General features: G+C 46.3%; 1 protein-coding gene across 1 annotated transcript in view; it reads left to right on the plus strand.

The window, feature by feature from the left end:
• The window catches only part of LOC135826984 (uncharacterized), a 178,033-nt gene that overhangs the window by 143,461 nt on the left and 15,259 nt on the right, over window positions 1-19,313 (plus strand). The window contains exons 12-18 of the mRNA XM_065339506.1: window positions 826-894; window positions 2,063-2,456; window positions 4,562-4,788; window positions 10,328-10,534; window positions 13,808-14,908; window positions 15,611-15,788; window positions 16,112-16,172. Of these exons, the coding sequence (XP_065195578.1) occupies window positions 826-894; window positions 2,063-2,456; window positions 4,562-4,788; window positions 10,328-10,534; window positions 13,808-14,908; window positions 15,611-15,788; window positions 16,112-16,172 (2,237 nt within the window). The remainder of the gene's footprint in view (window positions 1-825; window positions 895-2,062; window positions 2,457-4,561; window positions 4,789-10,327; window positions 10,535-13,807; window positions 14,909-15,610; window positions 15,789-16,111; window positions 16,173-19,313) is intronic.

A 19,313-nucleotide genomic window follows, 5' to 3' on the forward strand; every position in this document is an offset into this window, starting at 1 on the left:
GCCTCTGTTCAAACTGAACGGGTGCGTTGGGATTCAAATGCTGCTGCTGTGAACGTGGGGCTGGTGCTACGGTGGAATTCAAATGCTGTGTATCGGATGGGGAACTACTCGTACATGTAGGTTCATGGTGATCAAAAGGCATACCGGTAGGTTGGGTGGGCGGGATAGGTGCGCGGGTTTGTGATTTTAAACTAACGTCTGCTAGCTAGCAACGGAGAGACTCAACTTCCGCTTTCAGGTCTACAATGGCTGACATCTGGCTAACTAGTTCCATAATCGGTCAATATATGAAATATAGATGTCGTAAAAGACCTCGGTGGACCTCGTTTTATTACTCGTTCTGTGCTTCATCTATTGACCTCGTTAATCGTGCAATAATATGCTGTATAGCAGGAAATTTTCGGACGGAAATATTTTCGGACAAAGACGAATTTCGACCTTTCGTACGGATTATATTTTCGTACAGTGCTGCATGCTAAATACACGTGTTCGCATGCAGAACACATGTATAGTGTACATAATTTCAAATGAACTAATTTTCGTACGGAAGTAATTTTAGTACAAAAAAGGCCGCGTACGAAATCGTACGAAAATAAATTCCGTCCGAAAATTTTCTGCTATACAGTATACATATTAAGTTAATAACCACAAAGAAAAGTATTCTTTCTACTCATGCTACCTTGTCCGTGACCGTCTTTAATGGCACCTCACTTCACTGCAACCCTGCTTCTCTACGGACGATTCTCTACCAACCACCTGTCCTCTTCCCTATTCCTACTTGTACAACTGTCATGGTTTTTCCTGTGTGTTCTATTGGCAATGTAGGTAATGGAAATTGTGCGACATGCCGCTGACAAGCCGACTGCTTGGTCACACAACCGTCGTTTTCTTCGGGTAAGTAGAGAAAGCACAACATGTTACGAGTTATGACTAGCTGTCCACCAATTTAACCTGATCTTCTCATTCATATTGTCCGTCTTATAAAAAAACACATCACCACTTAAGAAATGTTCTCCTCGCATACTTTACTGTCAAACAGATGAACACTACCAACTATGGACCATTATTATCTTCCCAGTCGTAACAAAATCATACAGTAAATATCGCAAGGGACCGCTGGCAAAGTTGGACAGTGCCTAACTCTTGCGATCTGCCCCGGCACCGATCCCGTACGATTTTGACCAAAAGTAGTTTTTGAACCGTTTGCGCCGGTGATCGCCGGCTGCCGGAAGCCAGACTTTGTCAAAATTTCAAACGAAGGCTCGACCTAAATTTTCCTAAATTGAAGCTAGAGACTAGGTTCGTTCGCCATTCTTGTACTCGCTTCAAGGTGGCAAATAAGTCAGCATACCAACCCGTCCTTTTCGGATGATCTGCTTGACTGTTGTGCAGCTTATGAGACAAATACAATTGAAACAAATAGAAAATACGATGGATACATTGGCAACTTCTTGTGACTTCATCAACGTTTGCATGCATAATTTCGACACCATAGCTTACTAGACTGCAAGAAAATGTGAAGAAGTAGTTTCCGGATCTCCAGTAAAAGGTAGCAACCAGTGGCCATCACCGAAAGACCTTGAACTGCTGAAGAAACAAAGAATTCAAGCTACAATTGGCAAACCTGTCGTAGCAGTTTGACACGTTCTGTACTGCTTTGTAGTAGATTTGGTACTCGAACCGTATGCGCAACGGATCGAGATCTCCGCCGATGTCTTGTGATGTCTTTCAGCGCCGATTTTGCTTATGTGAACCAACCCTTAGGAAAAATTGCTTTCAACACTTATATCCAGTAATTGTTTTTCTTCACTAAGATAATGGTGGACATCCCACAACTGCATTATATAGAAAAGGGAGTTTATCAACTGACAACCGCTCTATTCAGTTGCTAACGTTTTGCACAATAAGTGGCCCGAAACGTCATAATTTTTTCGAAGTCTCTGATAAAGAATTTTCATCCAGCGCATGAGCCAAGTGTGAATAGCAACTGAATAGAGCGGTTGTAAGTTGACGAACCCCCTATTCTTTAATTGTTGTTCTTGTGTGTATTATATATACGCAGACTTACCTTCAGCTGGAAGAATTCTATTCTGAAGGCCAAGTGGACGCTAACACTCTAGTTGTTCTAGTTAGCGGTGAACAACTTGTTGGGAAATCCACACTGATCAAGACCTTGAGAGAAGAAGGAAACAACGGCACATCAAACGACTCGAAACGAACCCGAGGCATCCAGATGTCCAACTTTACTGATAATCTTGGTCAGCATTTGCGGATCAAAGATCTCGCTGGGCAGGACGCGTTTTCAGCGACACACGACATTTTCTGCCTATCCACATCAGTACCAAGCCTCGGTCTTGCTGTTGTCAATAGTAAATGGGACGAGAAACTGATTACAACAAGCATAACCACCACAGTTGGTCGGTTTTTGAGCCGGAAGCCACCATCGGTAACATCAGGTCAGTGCGATATTTTATCAAATGCATTTTTGTGAAATTTTGTTTGTGTCTGTTGATCCGTATGTCGGCAAGTACTGTAGCAGACGTGGAAATTCAGTTGATTGCCCGGGGCCGGCGCCCTCAGCACGAACAGAACGCTGCGTGTAGTGCACATGTTGATCCGATGCGACCAGCGCTCTGCAGAGCATAAATGCATGTGTGTACCGCTTGTCCACGGCCGCATGGCGAGTGCCCTGGGGCCGCTAGATGTGTGACCGGATTTCCACGTCCACAACACTACATGAATGAATGAATGATTGGGGTATGTGTTTGATTCTGTATACTGGTGCAGGGAGGGCACTGTGTGTGTGTGTGTGTGTGTGTGTGTGTGTGTGTGCATGCAGGTATGTGTGTGTGTGTGTGTGTGTGTGTGTGTGTGTGTGTGTGTGTGTGTGTGTGTGTGTGTGTGTGTGTGTGTGTGTGCATGCATGCAGGTGTGTGTGTGTGTGTGTGTGTGTGTTTATGTGTGTGTTATTTATAGTGGTGTGCATGGGTAGTCGGATACCCATGCAGCCCGTAAGGATCTCGTGAAAACGGGTACAGAATAGTACCTGAAAGCCCGAAGTCGCTGATGGCATCATGTACAGTGCACATGTACAAATTCATGTAGTACTCTGCATGTCTATCCAGTGTGTAAGGGAAGGAGTGCATTGTGCTGTCACCATGGAAACATTACCCAATAGGGTATCCGTGCTACCCGTGGAAAACTACCCAAAAAATCCCTGAAGAAAAATGCTACCAGACTCAGCCCTAGATATTCATCTCTCTGTCCATGGTAAATGCCTGTAATAAGTCCTTGGGTTGAAACATTGGTGAAGGTCGAGCACATGTGCGTCAATATGGGCCCGGGAGCATATGTGGTCCCGGGGATATTTTGGATACGTGAAATCAGACTGTTTTCACATGAACAAACAGTTTTATTCACAAGTGCTGTGCACTACACTGTACACTGTACTAACGAATTGTTACTGCACATCAAGCTGAACATGCACTGCCCCATGTACTGGGTCTTTCCTTTTGCCCATGTATGTTCACACGGAGGTGGTCTAGAAAATGAGATAAGAGTGTCGATACATGGCACATGGACGCGTTCACTGATAGTGGACATTATACAAATCTTCAAGTTATTCCGAACTTTCCAGAGTTGGACTTTTAACGCTGTGTGTGTGCAGTGGTTAACAGGTTTACCACACAGAGCACTATGGTCTATGCATAAAGTTATGTACCACTACCAGTCTACTGGATACCCGCACTATCGTGCTACATGAATCAAGTGGCACAAGTCCACAGACTTGTCACGGGCATATACATGCAGTCAGGGAAAGTGAGCTTTGTGTTTGAGAAAGAAATTAATTATTTTATTTTAGGGCATGGAATAGTCCCGCCTCATCTTTGCTGCAACAATGAGTCCACAACTTACAAGTGAGAAACAACAAACAGCTTCTGGATCGAAAATGTGCAGATCCTTTAGTGTGGAGAGCCTTGAATGAAAGAGCCGTGCCCGTGGTTCAAATATTCTGCTCTCTTCTCCAATTGAGCAACGTCCGAAATATAATATGTCCATACCAAAATTGTCTATGCCCGATGGAGCCCAAGATTTTCGGAAACATTCAGAGAACTCGCATCTATCTTCTTCATCTCCAGACTTTGCTCCTCAGTGATCTGATAATTAAATCAGCCTGGTCGGCATTAGCTGCTTCTTCTTCATTTGTCGCAGAAACAGCAGCGCACACTTCTCCCTGGCCTGTGCAGCCACTTCTCCAGTAGATTACCAAGGTTCTCAGCCCGAGACCGAACACATGGAGGTCAGGCATGGTTCCATCCTCACTCACGAGATATATATTCGAGGCTGCTCATAACACCCTAGTACGTACTATCGGTCGCCAATTCATTTGAAGTAGCATGAGCACAACTGCTTTAAAACACTCTTTTGACCAATTTGTTAGCTGCATACTATGATATTGCGGAGAGTGTGTTGCTTAAAATCACCTTTCCTCAAATCTCCTCACCACAAATATATATATATTTTTAGTTGCGTTTCTCATCTCTTGTTGTTGCAAATACAGAACAGCCGTTCAATGTCATGATCATTGCGACCTTCCGCGACGAGATCAAGAGAGAGGATCATGGAAAACTTGCTGCAAAGCTTGCCACAAGCTATAGTAGTGTCGAGAAGGAGTTTGGTGATAAACTCCACTTTCGAGGACGCTTTGCTATCAATGCCACCGTCAATGACGCCGACTTCGATCGCTTGAGAGTAAAACTTTCTGAGGTCTGCAGAGATATCCTGAGCGTAAGTAAAACTGTAAACCAGATTTCAATTACAACTAGTGGAGAAACTAGGGGATAGTAAAGGGATCAGGAAAGATAAAGTGTGATAGAGAGAGTCAAAGATGGAAAGATGGAGAGAAAGAGGGAGAAGGATATAGAGATAGATAATGAGAACGAGAAAGAGAAAGAGAAAAAACCAGAGAGAAGAGAATGAGAGAAAGAAAGGCAGAAAGAGATGAAGAGAAAGATGGACAGAACGATGGAGAGAAAGAGTTAGGGAGACAGAGAGTGAGAGTGGGAGTTAAAGAGAGACAGAGATAGAACTGCAATGCACACCAGTGCATTAGACAGAGTTTATATTCATTTGTGGTCATCCGCACTTGCACCTCTCCCGTGAATTGTGCCATGGATTTGGTTATGAAAGAACTATTCAAACTGGAAAGCAACCTTACACGATGTTCCAAGAATGACCTTCACAAAATAATGTCCGGCATAGAAAGTGGCTAGCTGCAGGGATAGTGCCTGGATCATGGCCTGACACGAGGGAAAATATGGATGAGCGAAAGTGATTTTTGGTCCAAGAGCGCGTGGCTGTGAGTCTGATCTACTCAGCCACCAGGACAAGGTCCTGGGGGTCTGGTGATGTTTTATCTTTTTAGGCAGTTCACTTCCCCGTCTGATCCTTTGAATGATCCAATTATCCATGAGCACTCGGCCGAAGGCTAGAGATAGGCACCCACCGAGCTAGAATCCAGCAGCCAAAGGTGGGGCCATGCATCATAATAAATATGGATATTAAATATGAAGGTAGGTAAACAACAGAGAGAAACACACAACACTTTTCTAAATATCTGTCATAGGAAACACGAGAGGGTTTGGAGGAAAATAGGACCGGAAGAACTCCACCACCCACCCCAGAACATAACAAAGCAAGGACCTTATGCAGGATAGCTGCCGAGCCAAGGAGAGCATTCTTTTGCAATTCAGACATAGAACAGTAGCTGGTGATACCGATTGTGTCAAGGTATCCTGGCAACTGTTTGGAAACGTGCCCTAAGTCCCAACTACCACAGGAACAATCTGAGTCTCAACTTGCCATAGTCGATGGATTTCGTGAGCAAGAATTTGATACGCGTGGAACACCAGGTACAGCAATGTCAATGATCATGGCCTTCTTGGCAGGTCCATCAACCAGAACAATATCAGGCCGTCGGTGCTTAGTGAAGCGATCGCACCGGATGGTGAAATCCCACAGAATCTTGATCTTCTTGTCCTGTGGAGAGATTTTGGAGTCTGAAGTATCTCTAGCTTCAGGCACATTATCCTCGGGTGCAGGATGCTCTTGTACCGTTACACTAGTCTTGGTATGCTCAAGCACCGGATCACAGTGGTGCTTGTAGTACTTGTCTTCACATGGTATCCCATGTACACGACAGAGCGACCAGTGGACCAGAGAGGCCAGCCGATTTTGATGTTCGAAGTAATCCCTTCCAGCGAGCTTCGAACACTCGCATAGGATAAGGGCAACCGACTCGCCTGCCTTCCCAGACATTCGACACAGGGGGCTTTTGCCCTGATAGAAGATTTGGGCCTTGAGCAGGTTAGTTTCTAAGGCCTAGTCTTGTGCCGCAGTGATCAGTCTCTCTGTGGTCTTCTTGAGACCAGCCTTTGTCAGCCAGTTCCAGGTGTTCTCCTTGGTCAGTTTTTCTTTTTGCCAGACAAACTGTCCACGCACGGGTTTCTGGGTCCACGACAAGAGGTGTTCTTTTTGAAGCGACACTTCACTACCTGTGAGGAGTCCGGTGGGGCATCCAGATGTGGCCACAGAATGGGCGCAGCCACCTTCAGGAGCTCCTTATCTGACTGATGCACATAATGCTGCAGATTGCTTTTCTCCATTGTGACATAATCATGAATATTTTGCAAACCATGTCCACCCTCCTTGCGACTGACGTACATACTGGCTACATTAGCGCGTGGATGGAGAGCTCCATGGGTGGTCATAAGCTTGCGCGTTCTTCGGTCAGCAAATTTCAACTCGTCTTGCATCCATGCCAAGATAGCAGCACTATACCATATCAAAGCCACAATCCAGGTGTTGATGGCTGTGATGATGTTGTGGCCGTTTAGAGCTGCGCGGAGTACTCGTCGCACACGCCACTTCTACTCCTGCAGGATTTTCGTCTTCTTATTTGAATGGTCAACACCTCCAGCTTCAAGGAAACCGTGGTATTTGTACGTTTCTTCTGGCTGTAGCGACCTGATAGATGAGCAGTCAGGCAATAGGATCTCCTCAGATGCTGCATGTTTTCCTGCCTTTAGTACAGCGGTCACACATTTTGCCTTGAATTATTACCATTATTATTAATATTAAACGCACGTCCACGAAGGTGGCGGGGCGCCACTTTCGCTTACGCCATTCAGGATTGATGTCTGAAGAGTAATACAATACAATTAACTGACAGAAGTGACGTAAACAAAAGCCGTTAGCAACAATACCAATCGGGCTGATGGAAAACTTAATCGAAAGTGTCGTATCCATACGATTGGCACGTGCCTTTTAGGCCTCTACGGGACAAGTATGCCTTATTTAGTTGTTTTATTATTTATCTATCTCCCGTAAACGGGTTCATAATCTTCTTTATTTTATATCTTCACACGAGGCCTCCCTTATGTTGTCTACGCTGTTATTTTCCCCACATGGCTCCCGCTCTTCGTACACATATTTATTACGGTAATACGCTATTGCATGCGGGACCAGCAATCTCGTGGCCATGGACTTCCATGGCCGCAACTAGATACTATTGCGTTGACTTTCCTTCTCTCTCTCTCTCGCAACTTGGTCTTTACGGCAAGTCACGACTTTCTCTCCTCTCGTTTTGATAAGTATCGTTTGATATTATGTCTGACCGCAAGATGTGAGTCTCGATGTGAAAGTATAAGCGTGTGTGTGTGTGTGTGTGTGTGTGTGTGTGTGTGTTTATGTGTGTAAGTATGTGAATGCGGGTGCTGTATATGTGAGGGCATGGCGCGGCGAGTGAGTGTATGTCTAGGTGTGGTGTGACCCTAACATGGCTAAATATGTCTGATGTGCGAGTGTATGTGGTGTCGGTATGTTTAATAATGTAATTGTAGTTACGGCCACCACTGCACGGCCTGTAATGGGATAGTTGTAGATTAGTCATGTTGGTGCCGCGGCTCCGGGGCCTAACTCCGGGCCGCCGGACTACGACATTTGGCGCAGTGAACAGGATACTGGAAATCAATTGGGCTTTGCCCGCACAGGTTCGAATCCTGTTCACTGCGCCATACCAGCCTGATGCCACTGATGCCGCCGCCCGAGACGAGGAGGACACCGCTCGGGTATTCGACAGTGCTCCGCCAGTTGACGTGATGGAAAGGCGAACCCCGCGTTCCCGCCATCCACCTCAGCTGCTTGGGAGTCCCGTCTGGCACGAGTAAGGATTTCAGTGGTATTGACTGGATTGGTTGTGGCCAATATTACAGCTAGTCTTTGAACAGTTTTTGATCGGAACTCAAATTGTGACCTGCACTCGTTTAGTTAAATTGTTAGCCATAATCTTAGTTTAATTTATTACGTTACTTATAACACGAGGACGTGTTCTTTTCCGTGTAAGCGGGGGGATATGTCGTATCCATACGATTGGCACGTGCCTTTTAGGCCTCTACGGGACAAGTATGCCTTATTTAGTTGTTTTATTATTTATCTATCTCCCGTAAACGGGTTCATAATCTTCTTTATTTTATATCTTCACACGAGGCCTCCCTTATGTTGTCTACGCTGTTATTTTCCCCACATGGCTCCCGCTCTTCGTACACATATTTATTACGGTAATACGCTATTGCATGCGGGACCAGCAATCTCGTGGCCATGGACTTCCATGGCCGCAACTAGATACTATTGCGTTGACTTTCCTTCTCTCTCTCTCTAGCAACTTGGTCTTTACGGCAAGTCACGACTTTCTCTCCTCTCGTTTTGATAAGTATCGTTTGATATTATGTCTGACCGCAAGATGTGAGTCTCGATGTGAAAGTATAAGCGTGTGTGTGTGTGTGTGTGTGTGTGTGTGTGTTTATGTGTGTAAGTATGTGAATGCGGGTGCTGTATATGTGAGGGCATGGCGCGGCGAGTGAGTGTATGTCTAGGTGTGGTGTGACCCTAACATGGCTAAATATGTCTGATGTGCGAGTGTATGTGGTGTCGGTATGTTTAATAATGTAATTGTAGTTACGGCCACCACTGCACGGCCTGTAATGGGATAGTTGTAGATTAGTCATGTTGGTGCCGCGGCTCCGGGGCCTAACTCCGGGCCGCCGGACTACGACAAAAGTATAAAATACATTATACACTTAATCTGCGGACAGCATGCTGTTTCGTTCTTTGTGAACTCATCAGCGCAGCCCAGAGGAAATGAGGCTGAACCTGATAGCAATGAAAATAAAAAAATTCCAATCAGGCCCGAACGTACCTTGCCAGAGTGCTCAAACTGACAAGTCAGTGAGCTCTGCGCAATGCAAACAGCAAAGGCACTACCCCACATGAGAGTGCTCAACTACTACAAGAGCAGGAGCGAAATGCTCAATCTGCGGACAGCATGCTGTTTCGTTCTTTGTGAACTCATCAACGCAGCACAGAGGAAATGAGGCCGAACCTAATAGCAATGAAAATACAAATTTCCAATCAGGCTCGATATAATATACATATATGTGTGGTGTCCCATTCGAAAATCGGCACCAGAACACAACCCTATCCAGGCCCAGACGACACCGAAGTGCGAAAATGAGAAACAGTTTAAAAGATGCGCTGCTCGAAGAATTCGGCCAGCCACTGCATGCCGTACCAGCACGATGGTGCACGTCCGCACGCAGCCCAAATCAATGCACGTGTGTTAGCAGCGCAGGGGAAAGCAAAAGGGTTTGACATTCGGGTTGCCATTCAGCCGACTCAAAGTCCCAATCTCAACTAGAAACCAGAAAGAAGCTTCTGCAAGCTGTGGAAACATGTTGGCACGAATACCCCGTTGCCAAGATGAGGAGCGTTTGGCTGTGTCTGTATGCCTCTTTCCATCACGGCATTCTGGAGAGTGGCAGAGACAACAACTACCAGCGCCACTGTGGAGGTCGTCAAGCTCACAGTTCTGGCAAAGAACTTGGCGATTTCTAGTGTTTTGGCAACTTGTAAAGGCTGCGGAAGAAAAACGAAAGTCAGCGGGGATGCAGACAAGATATCTTACTGGAGTCGTCATGAGATTCAGACGAAGAGTGAAGCTAGACTGCTTTGAAACGAGCTGTATGACATCTGCAAATAACTAATCCCTCATATGCTGCTGTGTTTTCCACTTTTCAAAGTGTGTTTGTAGCCATAGAAAGCTTTATACTGAACTGTAAATATGCAATGAAGTTTCGCTTACGGAGGAAGTACGTCATTAGTGGATTGGGTTCGTTCTCAGTGACGTATACATACATCATTAACGATAAAATGTTTAATCATGTTTGTGAACAGAGTGTACTTTACCCACTGTGTTGATGTGCATGTTCAGAAATCTTGCAAGCAACCCAAAGTGCTCGAGCAGGCAGAGGAAGTACTGGCAAAACTGCATGACAACATCCGAGAGCCATTCTCAACAAGTCGGGAGTTCTCTCGACAGCTTTATGCTGCTAGCCACGTAGAGTATGATGACGATGAAGACAGCATCTACACCGAACAAATCCGTCGATATCGCAAGATCCTCAATGCGTATGGGCTGGTATGTACATACTCTGCAGATTGAGTAATTTCAATTTACTTGCAGTAGATGTATTTCATGTTATGATGTACGTCATATGTGTCATGTACATCTGTAAGGGGTCGTCGCAAAAGTGTTTTATCATCCCTGAAATGAACATCGCTCATTTCTTACTCGCACACCCTCCACTCCCTATGAAACAAACGCAGCTTGCTATGCTGGATGATGAAAATTGCATGCATGTATATGTACTCATGTACATATGTATAGTATCGGTTGACTTGTGATTTTTTCTAGAATTATTGGAAACTGGCACCCTACCTTTTTACAGTCAGTTTCAAAAAGATTAGCAATCCTGGCGATCGCCCGGGGAGTTTGCCGTCTTACCGTATGCGCGCTCGAGAGCTGGCTGGAAAAACTCACTGTGAACTCGAAGAAATAATCCGCGCGAAAGCATGAAAAATAACAACTCACTCAAGTCGGTACATGTACGTCTGGTTTACAACAGACGAGTTCTTCCTCGTCTCGATATGGAGTCAGAGAGGACATGTCGAAAGTGTGGTAAATGTTGACGAGCGGGATGGGTCCCAATTCGCTTCATGCCCAATTTCTTTGAGCTGCGATGCAATTTGCTCTCACGATGTGACGAAAACGACATCGACACAGCGGGCTCATTCCCAAGGCCATGACTTGGCAAAGCTATCCGTGTGACTTTGACGACATTTTGAGAAAAGCAGACGCCTGTGAAAGCTGATAGAAGACGGCGTTGACTCCTAAATTCAAATAAATTGGCGATCTTGAAATACTAAAACAATTCTCAAAGAGAAATCGATCGATCGATGTGCTGTTATATTCAACAACACATAGCTACAGCGCAATGACTTCCGTGTTCACTCACACTGTTTCAGTGTTGTGGGTGTGTTCACATGGCGTGAACCAGTCAAGTGTCAGTAAGTTCGGCAGGAAACGCGTGTTCCAACAACAACAAGTCGTTTGCCTTTAGGCGCAGCCACCTTCTTTGGCTTGTACTTTTTGTACCAGCGTGATCACCAAAACAATGAAAAAAAGTTTGACTTGAAGATAGTTTGGGATTTGAACTCACAACTTCATGGTCAGCAGACAGCATTCATAACCACAAGGCCAAAAAGGAAAGGATAAATCGTGGGTTTTGATAAAAAAAATCGATACTGACATCCACGGCAAATTGTAAACCATGGGAAATGGCCGGAAACCTGGCCGAAATTCTAACTCCTAAACGGCTGGTCCAATTGTTCCGAAACCTTCACAGAACAATTTGCCGTGTCCTAACAAGCCATTCTATGTACTTTGTTGTCCAATTTTCCCTTATCTTCATACTTTTTAAGACCAAAACCTGATTGCTAATCTTTTTGAAATGGACTATAGTGTCTCCCACACATAGTTGTAGATATCAGGAAAACAGTACATCCTGCATCGTGTGACCCGTGCAATAACTTCTTGCCACATTTGAGGGCAGAAAAGCCCAAGAACAGGGAAATATAAATTAGAAACTCGGATGTTGAGCCATAAATAAAAGTAGAAAGGAAAAGACATTATAGATACGAGTTAAGAGTAACTCTCCATCACTGTAACATGATACTTCATACAGTCAGAAAGTGCAATAACTAGGCACAAAACTGACAGAGTACTGAGACATTCGACGTCCTGACACCTAGCTTCAACACATCTCCGTAGCGCTAACCTACAGCCTTCCAACTTGGAAGGTTCAAGGTTACGAAAAGACCAAAGAGGGGAAGGCAAGCGGAATGAAAACGAGCAAAAGCTACAGTCCCAACGGAACAAAGAATGTCGATTGTTACTGGACGATGACGAGACCAGTACGATATTTGACAAAGCGGTCTAACTACAATTCGAAGCCGCAAAGCAGCACACCACCCAACTTGGGTGGGTCATAAATATCAAAGATAAGTAAAGAAATGGGAAGCTTTGCGAAAACGAATTGTACAAGCCGAAAGCCAAACTCCTACAGTACTCCTCATGCATGACATTGTGATGGACTAGTTGACTACAAAACAAGTTGTTTCATACGACGTACGTTTCGCCGTACGGTTCTTGACGGCTGATCAGGTATGCAATTTGAAACTCGGATGTTGAGCCATAAATAAATGTAGAAAGGAAAAAGACATTATGGATACGAGAGTAACTCTCCATCACTGTAACAGGATACTTTATACAATCAGAAAGTGTCTTAACTCGTAACCATAAATAGAAATTCAACCAGGTTTACAAAATTTGGACAGGTATGCCATTGCAAAATATGTGGAGAGCAAATCCCAAACCAAGAACGAGATTCTTGAGATTTAAAGTGGGTTTTGATCCTCAATTCGGCCCAGATCGAACTTTCAAAAGCCAGCGGGACGGTTTCCGATGAATTGACCCTAGTGTAGGTCGACTTGCGATTTTTGCCCCCCCCCCTCCAACCCCTCCAACGAATGATGCTCGTCTCAGGAACAACAAAAAAACGTTTGCAACCACCCCTAAACTAGATTTGTTCTTATTCGTTGGTTTGAGGGAAAGATGCAACCGGTTTGATTTGTTCCTACTTCTTTTAAAGCCCATATCTAGAACATTACGATGCCCATCCTGCCATTAGCTGTAGTTTATGATCTATTATTCAGTGGTAGACCAGCTATACACCGATACTAGTAAGTGTAAGGCTGCTGGAAACTTCAAGGTGATGTGAAAATTGTGGGACAGGTTTAGTGTGTTGCTGTGCACAGTATGGCTAGCTGGGGCTTGACAGCAGGGGATATCACCTACAGATTGCTGGCTTTAGGCTGATAAAGAAATGATTGACAACGGGTGCATTGTGCTTTACACCTTTGATGGATTGATCTTCAACAGTGAGTTTCTATTAGGATGTGCTGCATAGTCCTGCTTTGGCTGGCACCAGAGGGTAGTATTTGTGTCCATGAGAGGATACGTCACTGATTTCCGCGCAACTCAAGCCAGGGCATCTCTACCCGTGTCCCTTACATCCATTTCTTTAAAACTTAGGATGGTTCATTTAACAGTTTCGCATTGTCTCTCAATGTGGGGTCAGGCAAAGTGTGCTGTCATGACACGTCGAGGATTGGCTGGTTGACTTGCTTTGTTATGTTTTATTTTGGAGGTATTTGGCCTTTTTACTATCCTTCTGTCTGCGCATGCGTGTGGAATGTGTTTGCATCCATATTTGGGCATGTACAGTGCATTGGCTTACAACTATGTGTGTTGCTGTGTGTATGGGTTTGCATATCGTGTTTTTGTTTCTAGATTGTTTCTTTCTCATCCCCTGAGCTGGACGACATCATTGTTAACCGACCCAACTGGCTGCTCTCCAAGGTCATTGGTCTCATCTTCGCACCACCTGGGCTTGATGACGAAGATATGCTGCACTTCATAGATGGTGTTGCGAAGGTCCAGGAAGTCCTTGGCAAGCTTAACAGCTGCGAGGGAGCAGAAGGTCAGGGCCCTCTGCTGCTGCAGATGGTGATACAACTAGGTGTGTTGCTGCAGGAGAAAGAAAGGATCCTGGCACCCAGCCGTCTTCCGACCGCAGACAACTGCCTCGGCTCACTGGCCAAGAAAAATTCATCATCTCAGTCGGCGTGCGCAGGAGTCTCTTTCACGACTCAGCACTGCTTCTCCACTGCTCTAGTTATCAGGCTGCAGACAGAGCTGTATGCCTATTTCCACGAGCTTCACGGCATTCCTGCTGAGCTCTGGAAGAATCTGGTGGTAGTGGCTCCAGTCCATTCTACAGCCCGTGGTTGCATCTCCGTCACGGACAGCCTGCGCCAAGCTGTCGCTGTTGTCCATGCTCCCGTTGAAGATTCGCTAGATGGCTATTGTCTGCTGGCTCTGTTGCGCAAGGTGTTTGGTGACCTCGCAGCACAGTATAGCCCGGGCACTACCTACTCCACAAGCATCATCAGCTCTGAATCGATTCGTCAGCACCTCCACGAGCCAAGCGACAAGTTTGATTTCGCTGTGTACGATGCAGAGGAAGTCCGATCATCCGTAGCAACAAAGGTTCATCTCTCCACTAGCCAACGTTACGTTGATCGTGCCCCGCTTCTTCTCGAATGGCCGGTCAACCATGCTTCACTGCTCTCTGCACAGTCCTTCGAGTCCATCCGAGAAAGCCTTGGTGAGTCCGACCTGCCTGCACTAGCCACCTGCCTGGGCCTTACATCACCATCTTCATCACGTGTGCACAGTAATCATCTACACGCTGCAGCAGCATTGGTCCACAGCTGGGCAGTTACCGACTACCATCACACCTCCACCAAGCTTCACCAGTTGCTAGTGAAATCACCGAACGCCAAGCGCTTTGCAAAGATCTGCAAGGTGCTACGGCAGCATGAAGAACTGGTGAGTGTGATGGCCTGTTGCGTATGCCCCTCTCTCTCAGTCTCGCTCTCTCTCCCTCTCTCTCTCTTTCTCTCTCTCTCTCTCTCTCTCTCTCTCTCTCTCTCTCTCTCTCTCTCTCTCTCTCTCTCTCTCTCTCTCTCTCTCTCTCTCTCTCTCTCTCTCTCTCTCTCTCTCTACCTCTCTCGCTCTCGCTCTCTTTCTTTCTCTCTCTCCCTCTCTCTCTCTCTCTCTCTCTCTCTCTCTCTCTTTCTCTTTCTCTTTCTCTCTCGCTCTCTCTCTCGCTCTCTCTCTCTCTCTCTCTTACTCTCTCTCTCTCTCTCTCTCTCTCTTTCTCTTTCTCTTTCTCTTTCTCTCTCGCTCTCTCTCGCTCTCTTTCTCTGTCTCTCTCTCTCTCTCTCTCTCTCTCTCTCGCTCTCTCTCTCTCTCTCTCTCTCTCTCTCTCTCTCTCTCTCTCAGTCTCTCTCCACTTCTCTCCCCCCCCCTCTCTGCCTATGTCTCTCTGTTGATGTATGCAAGTTGTTCTAACATTTTACTCAACAAAACATCTGTCACCTACCATTACGCAATGCACAATGTATTCTCGGCCGTGTACCTCTCGTTCATTTGACTCTCAGTGGTGTGGATGATATTGACACTAGCTGATGTTGATATCAGAGCCATGTTTGTTGCTTGTTTGTATATTTGTTACTCTCCACACTGCAGCTGGCCACCGATTTCCCGGACATATTCCGGAAGCGTCGGGTGCAAGCCGTCCAGCCAGTCTCCGCCGGAGCTACTTCCTCCGCTGTTCAATCAGACTCGGCAGAGAGCATTCCTTCTGGTAGCCAGTCACACTCTGATCAAGCCAGTCAGTCCACTGCCGCTCGCCAAGATGATGCTGGTAAAGTTGAATGTGCTCAAAACACCATGTGTGCTCCTTGTATGCTGAAGTTTACTTGAGTGCAAATGTCTACTTCACACTATCTTGCAACACAACTTGATCTATGGGCTTGCTCAGGTCTCAAAGAGAACTTCTATTTGCATGGGATTCTATACGAAAAAAGAGAATATTTTGTCTGTGGATAATGCACACATGACTGGTTAGGTATGTGTGTTATGCTAACCTTGATGATTTGATACTCATTCCTATAATCGAATACTTCTGCACAGAGAAAGGGATAGTTTTAAAATCTGTTTTCTGTTTTTTCCTGTTGAATGTATCAGGCCATGCTGAGCATCACGCTGCTGATGGAAGCTGTGGTGTTTTCCTATCCACTTCACCACTGTAAGTTCTACTCATGAATTGCTCTACAATGAAGTATAGAACCGTTGAATCAGTCCTGTGTAAAGTTCAGTGAAATGTACTGCACCATTTCCAACATAATGAGTCAGGCCGGCCCATTGAGTGAGATCTCAGACCGTGATTGTGCAATGACAGGTATAAGTATCATGATCAAGTCCTGACTTGAAGAGGATTGCTTCAGCTGTGCTGTACACCACAGTGAGTTGGGAACACGAGGTCTGGAAAACAGAGCAACATTGATGCAGAAAGTGGGTTTTCACCTTTGCCAAAATACTGAAATTGGTGGATCTGAATTTTCCTCTCCATCCGTAAAAAAGCGGCATCTGACGCCTTTGCATGTGCTCTTTTCATGTAGTCTTTTCATGTGGTATTTTCATGTGGCAGTGTCGTCATCCCTAGAAAGCAGAAAGGTCTTATTGAGCTGTGTAGTTCCCAGATCCTATTTAAAACACCCTTCCCTATTTGAAGTACATAAGCAGAAGAAAGTAAAGATCGCAGATACACAACCAAACCGGCTATGCAATTGTGTTGAGAAACACAACCAGTTTAGGAAGTTTTGCTTGTACAAGGCCACCACCATGCCTGAGATACCAGGGTGGCAGATGTAGCACGTGACAGCGAGGGTAACTTAGTATCACAAGCAATGCCTGACAAGGTGCAAACCTCGTTAGCTGCATCTATGTTACCCTCACTACGAATACAGTGTAGTGAGTACACAGTTGACAGTGGATGTCAGAGCAGTTAACTGCATGTAAAGTGCTTCACGCTTGCATCACAGCATTTGTTAACAAAGTACACGCTCACTGGTGTCAGCACTGGTCTTGAACTCAGACCCTTGCGATTTGCAGGCAAGCCCACAACCACTCGGCCAAAGTACTGGTCAGTAGGCAGTGGCAATAATTTCCCTACACTGCTTGCTTAATGACATGACCACTTTTTCGCCCGACCACGTTTTTTTGAAGGCCCTGCAAGGCTGCATGGTCTACACCAGGGAGTCGTAGGGGGTCGTACGACTTCCTGGCTTGCACCAGGGAGCCTCACGCGTAACACATGCGAGTGTACGTGCATATAGGGCTACCGGTATGGCCTACAACCATGTACACTGTGTGATGCGCATCCCCGGACGCTTTTCGCTTGCACGCCTTCGCTGATCCGCTGCTTTTTGTGTTCCACTTTTTCCAAAGAATTATCATAGTTGTGTGTCTTTTTCCTCTCTGATTGCTGCTTGTGTGGACACCATGGAGGCTCATCAGCCTCGGAACTTTGCTTTTCCAAAGCGAAGTTTCGGGCGAACATCGATCGTTGAGAGTCCGTTTCAACCAGCTTGGTTCGATAAATTCAACTGATTGCATTACAACGAGTCGACGGATTCTGTGACCTGCCATTTGTGCTCCTTTGCTGATCAGCAAAGATGCCACGGAGGGGTTCCGCCGGCACGAAAAGTCGCTGTGTCATATCGACGCTGTCCAGGTGATGCTTGTGCTACCGCAGACTGTCGCGGACGTTGGTGAGGCGCTAAGTCAAGCCCATGCCAAGGAGAAAGCCCTCAATCAGCGAATGTTCGCCAGCATCCTACAGAACATGAAGTTTTTGGGTTGCCAAGGTCTTCCCTTGCGTTGCCACGGCGATGCAGAGTCGAACTTTATGCAACTGCTGCAACTACAGAAGCTACATACTCCCGAGTTGCGTGCTTGGCTGGAGCGACGAGTGGATAAGTACTGCTCTCCCGAAATCCAGAACGAAATCCTTCAGCTAATGTCGCATAGCATACTCCGGAATGTGGCCAATTCCATCCATACTGCTGAGGTGTTCAGCGTAATGGCCGATGAGTGCGCAGACGTATCTAACAAGGAACAGCTGGTGTTGTGCTTCCCGTGGGTTGACCAGGAGTTGGAAGCTCATGAAGATTTCGTTGGTTTGTGCCAGATTGACAACATATCTGCAGATACGATCGTTGCGGCTATCCGGGACTGCATGCTGCGACTCAACCTTCAACTCAACCGTTGCCAAGGCCAATGCTACGACGGTGCCTCAAATATGGCTGGCCACAGATCTGGTGTCGCGAAGCAGTTGGGAGATGAAGAGCCAAGGGCTCTTTTTGTGCACTGCTACAGGCACTCTCTGAACCTGGCAATGTGCGACACCATCAAGACGACTGTGCTGACCAGAGATTCCATCGATGTCACCAGCGAGATCAGCAAGTTAATTAAGTACTCGCAAAAACGGAATGCCCGATTTGACGTCCTGAAGGGTGAGATCTCGCCCAACACACCAGGATTCCGTGTGCTGTGCCCGACCCGCTGGACAGTGGGTGGCAAGAGTCTGCAAAGCATCCTGGATAACTATCTGGTCTTGCAAGAACTGTGGGATGAAGTTCTGGCTGGGAGTGTGGACCCCGACGTGCGTGCTCGGGTAATCGGAGTGAAAGCTCAAATGGAGACTTTCAACTTCTTCTTTGGAATCAGTTTGGCCCGTCTTGTCCTGGCACATGGTAACAACCTCTCTGTTTCCCTCCAGAGTTCAACAATGTCTGCTGCCGAAGCCCAGAAAATGGCACGTTTGACGGTGAACACAATCACAAAGATGCGCACAGAGAATTCATTCTCAATGTTCTGGGAGGCTACTGTGGCAAAAAGTCACCAGTTTGATGTCTCTGAACCGCAGTTCCCTCGCAAACGCAAACGTCCACAGAGGTATGAAGGTGGAGATGAGCCAGCATACCACCCCAGCTCCCCGGAAGGCCGCTATCGGCAGCTGTATTATGAAGTGCTTGACAGTGCCAAGTCCTCCATCCAGACCCGGTTTAATCAGAAGGGCTTCGCCATATACACGCAGTTGGAGAACCTTCTCTTGAAGAGTGCCAAAGGGGTTGACGCTGCAGACGAGTTCAAGGCAGTGACAGAGTTGTACGGCGAGGATCTCGACTCCAACCTCCTTCTGACCCACTTTTCCCTCCTTCAGACGCAGCTGTCCTCTGATGACGATGTCACGTTTAGGTCTGTGCTGAAGTTCTTGCGGGGCTACTCCACCTCTCAGAGGCAGCTTCTGTCTGAAGTTGTGAAGCTGAGTGCGCTTGATTCTGGTAAGCCCAGCTACCAACGCCATCCGCGAGAGATCCTTCTC

The sequence above is a fragment of the Sycon ciliatum genome, chromosome 11 (assembly GCF_964019385.1).
Source record: "Sycon ciliatum chromosome 11, ocSycCili1.1, whole genome shotgun sequence".
NCBI lineage: Eukaryota > Metazoa > Porifera > Calcarea > Leucosolenida > Sycettidae > Sycon > Sycon ciliatum.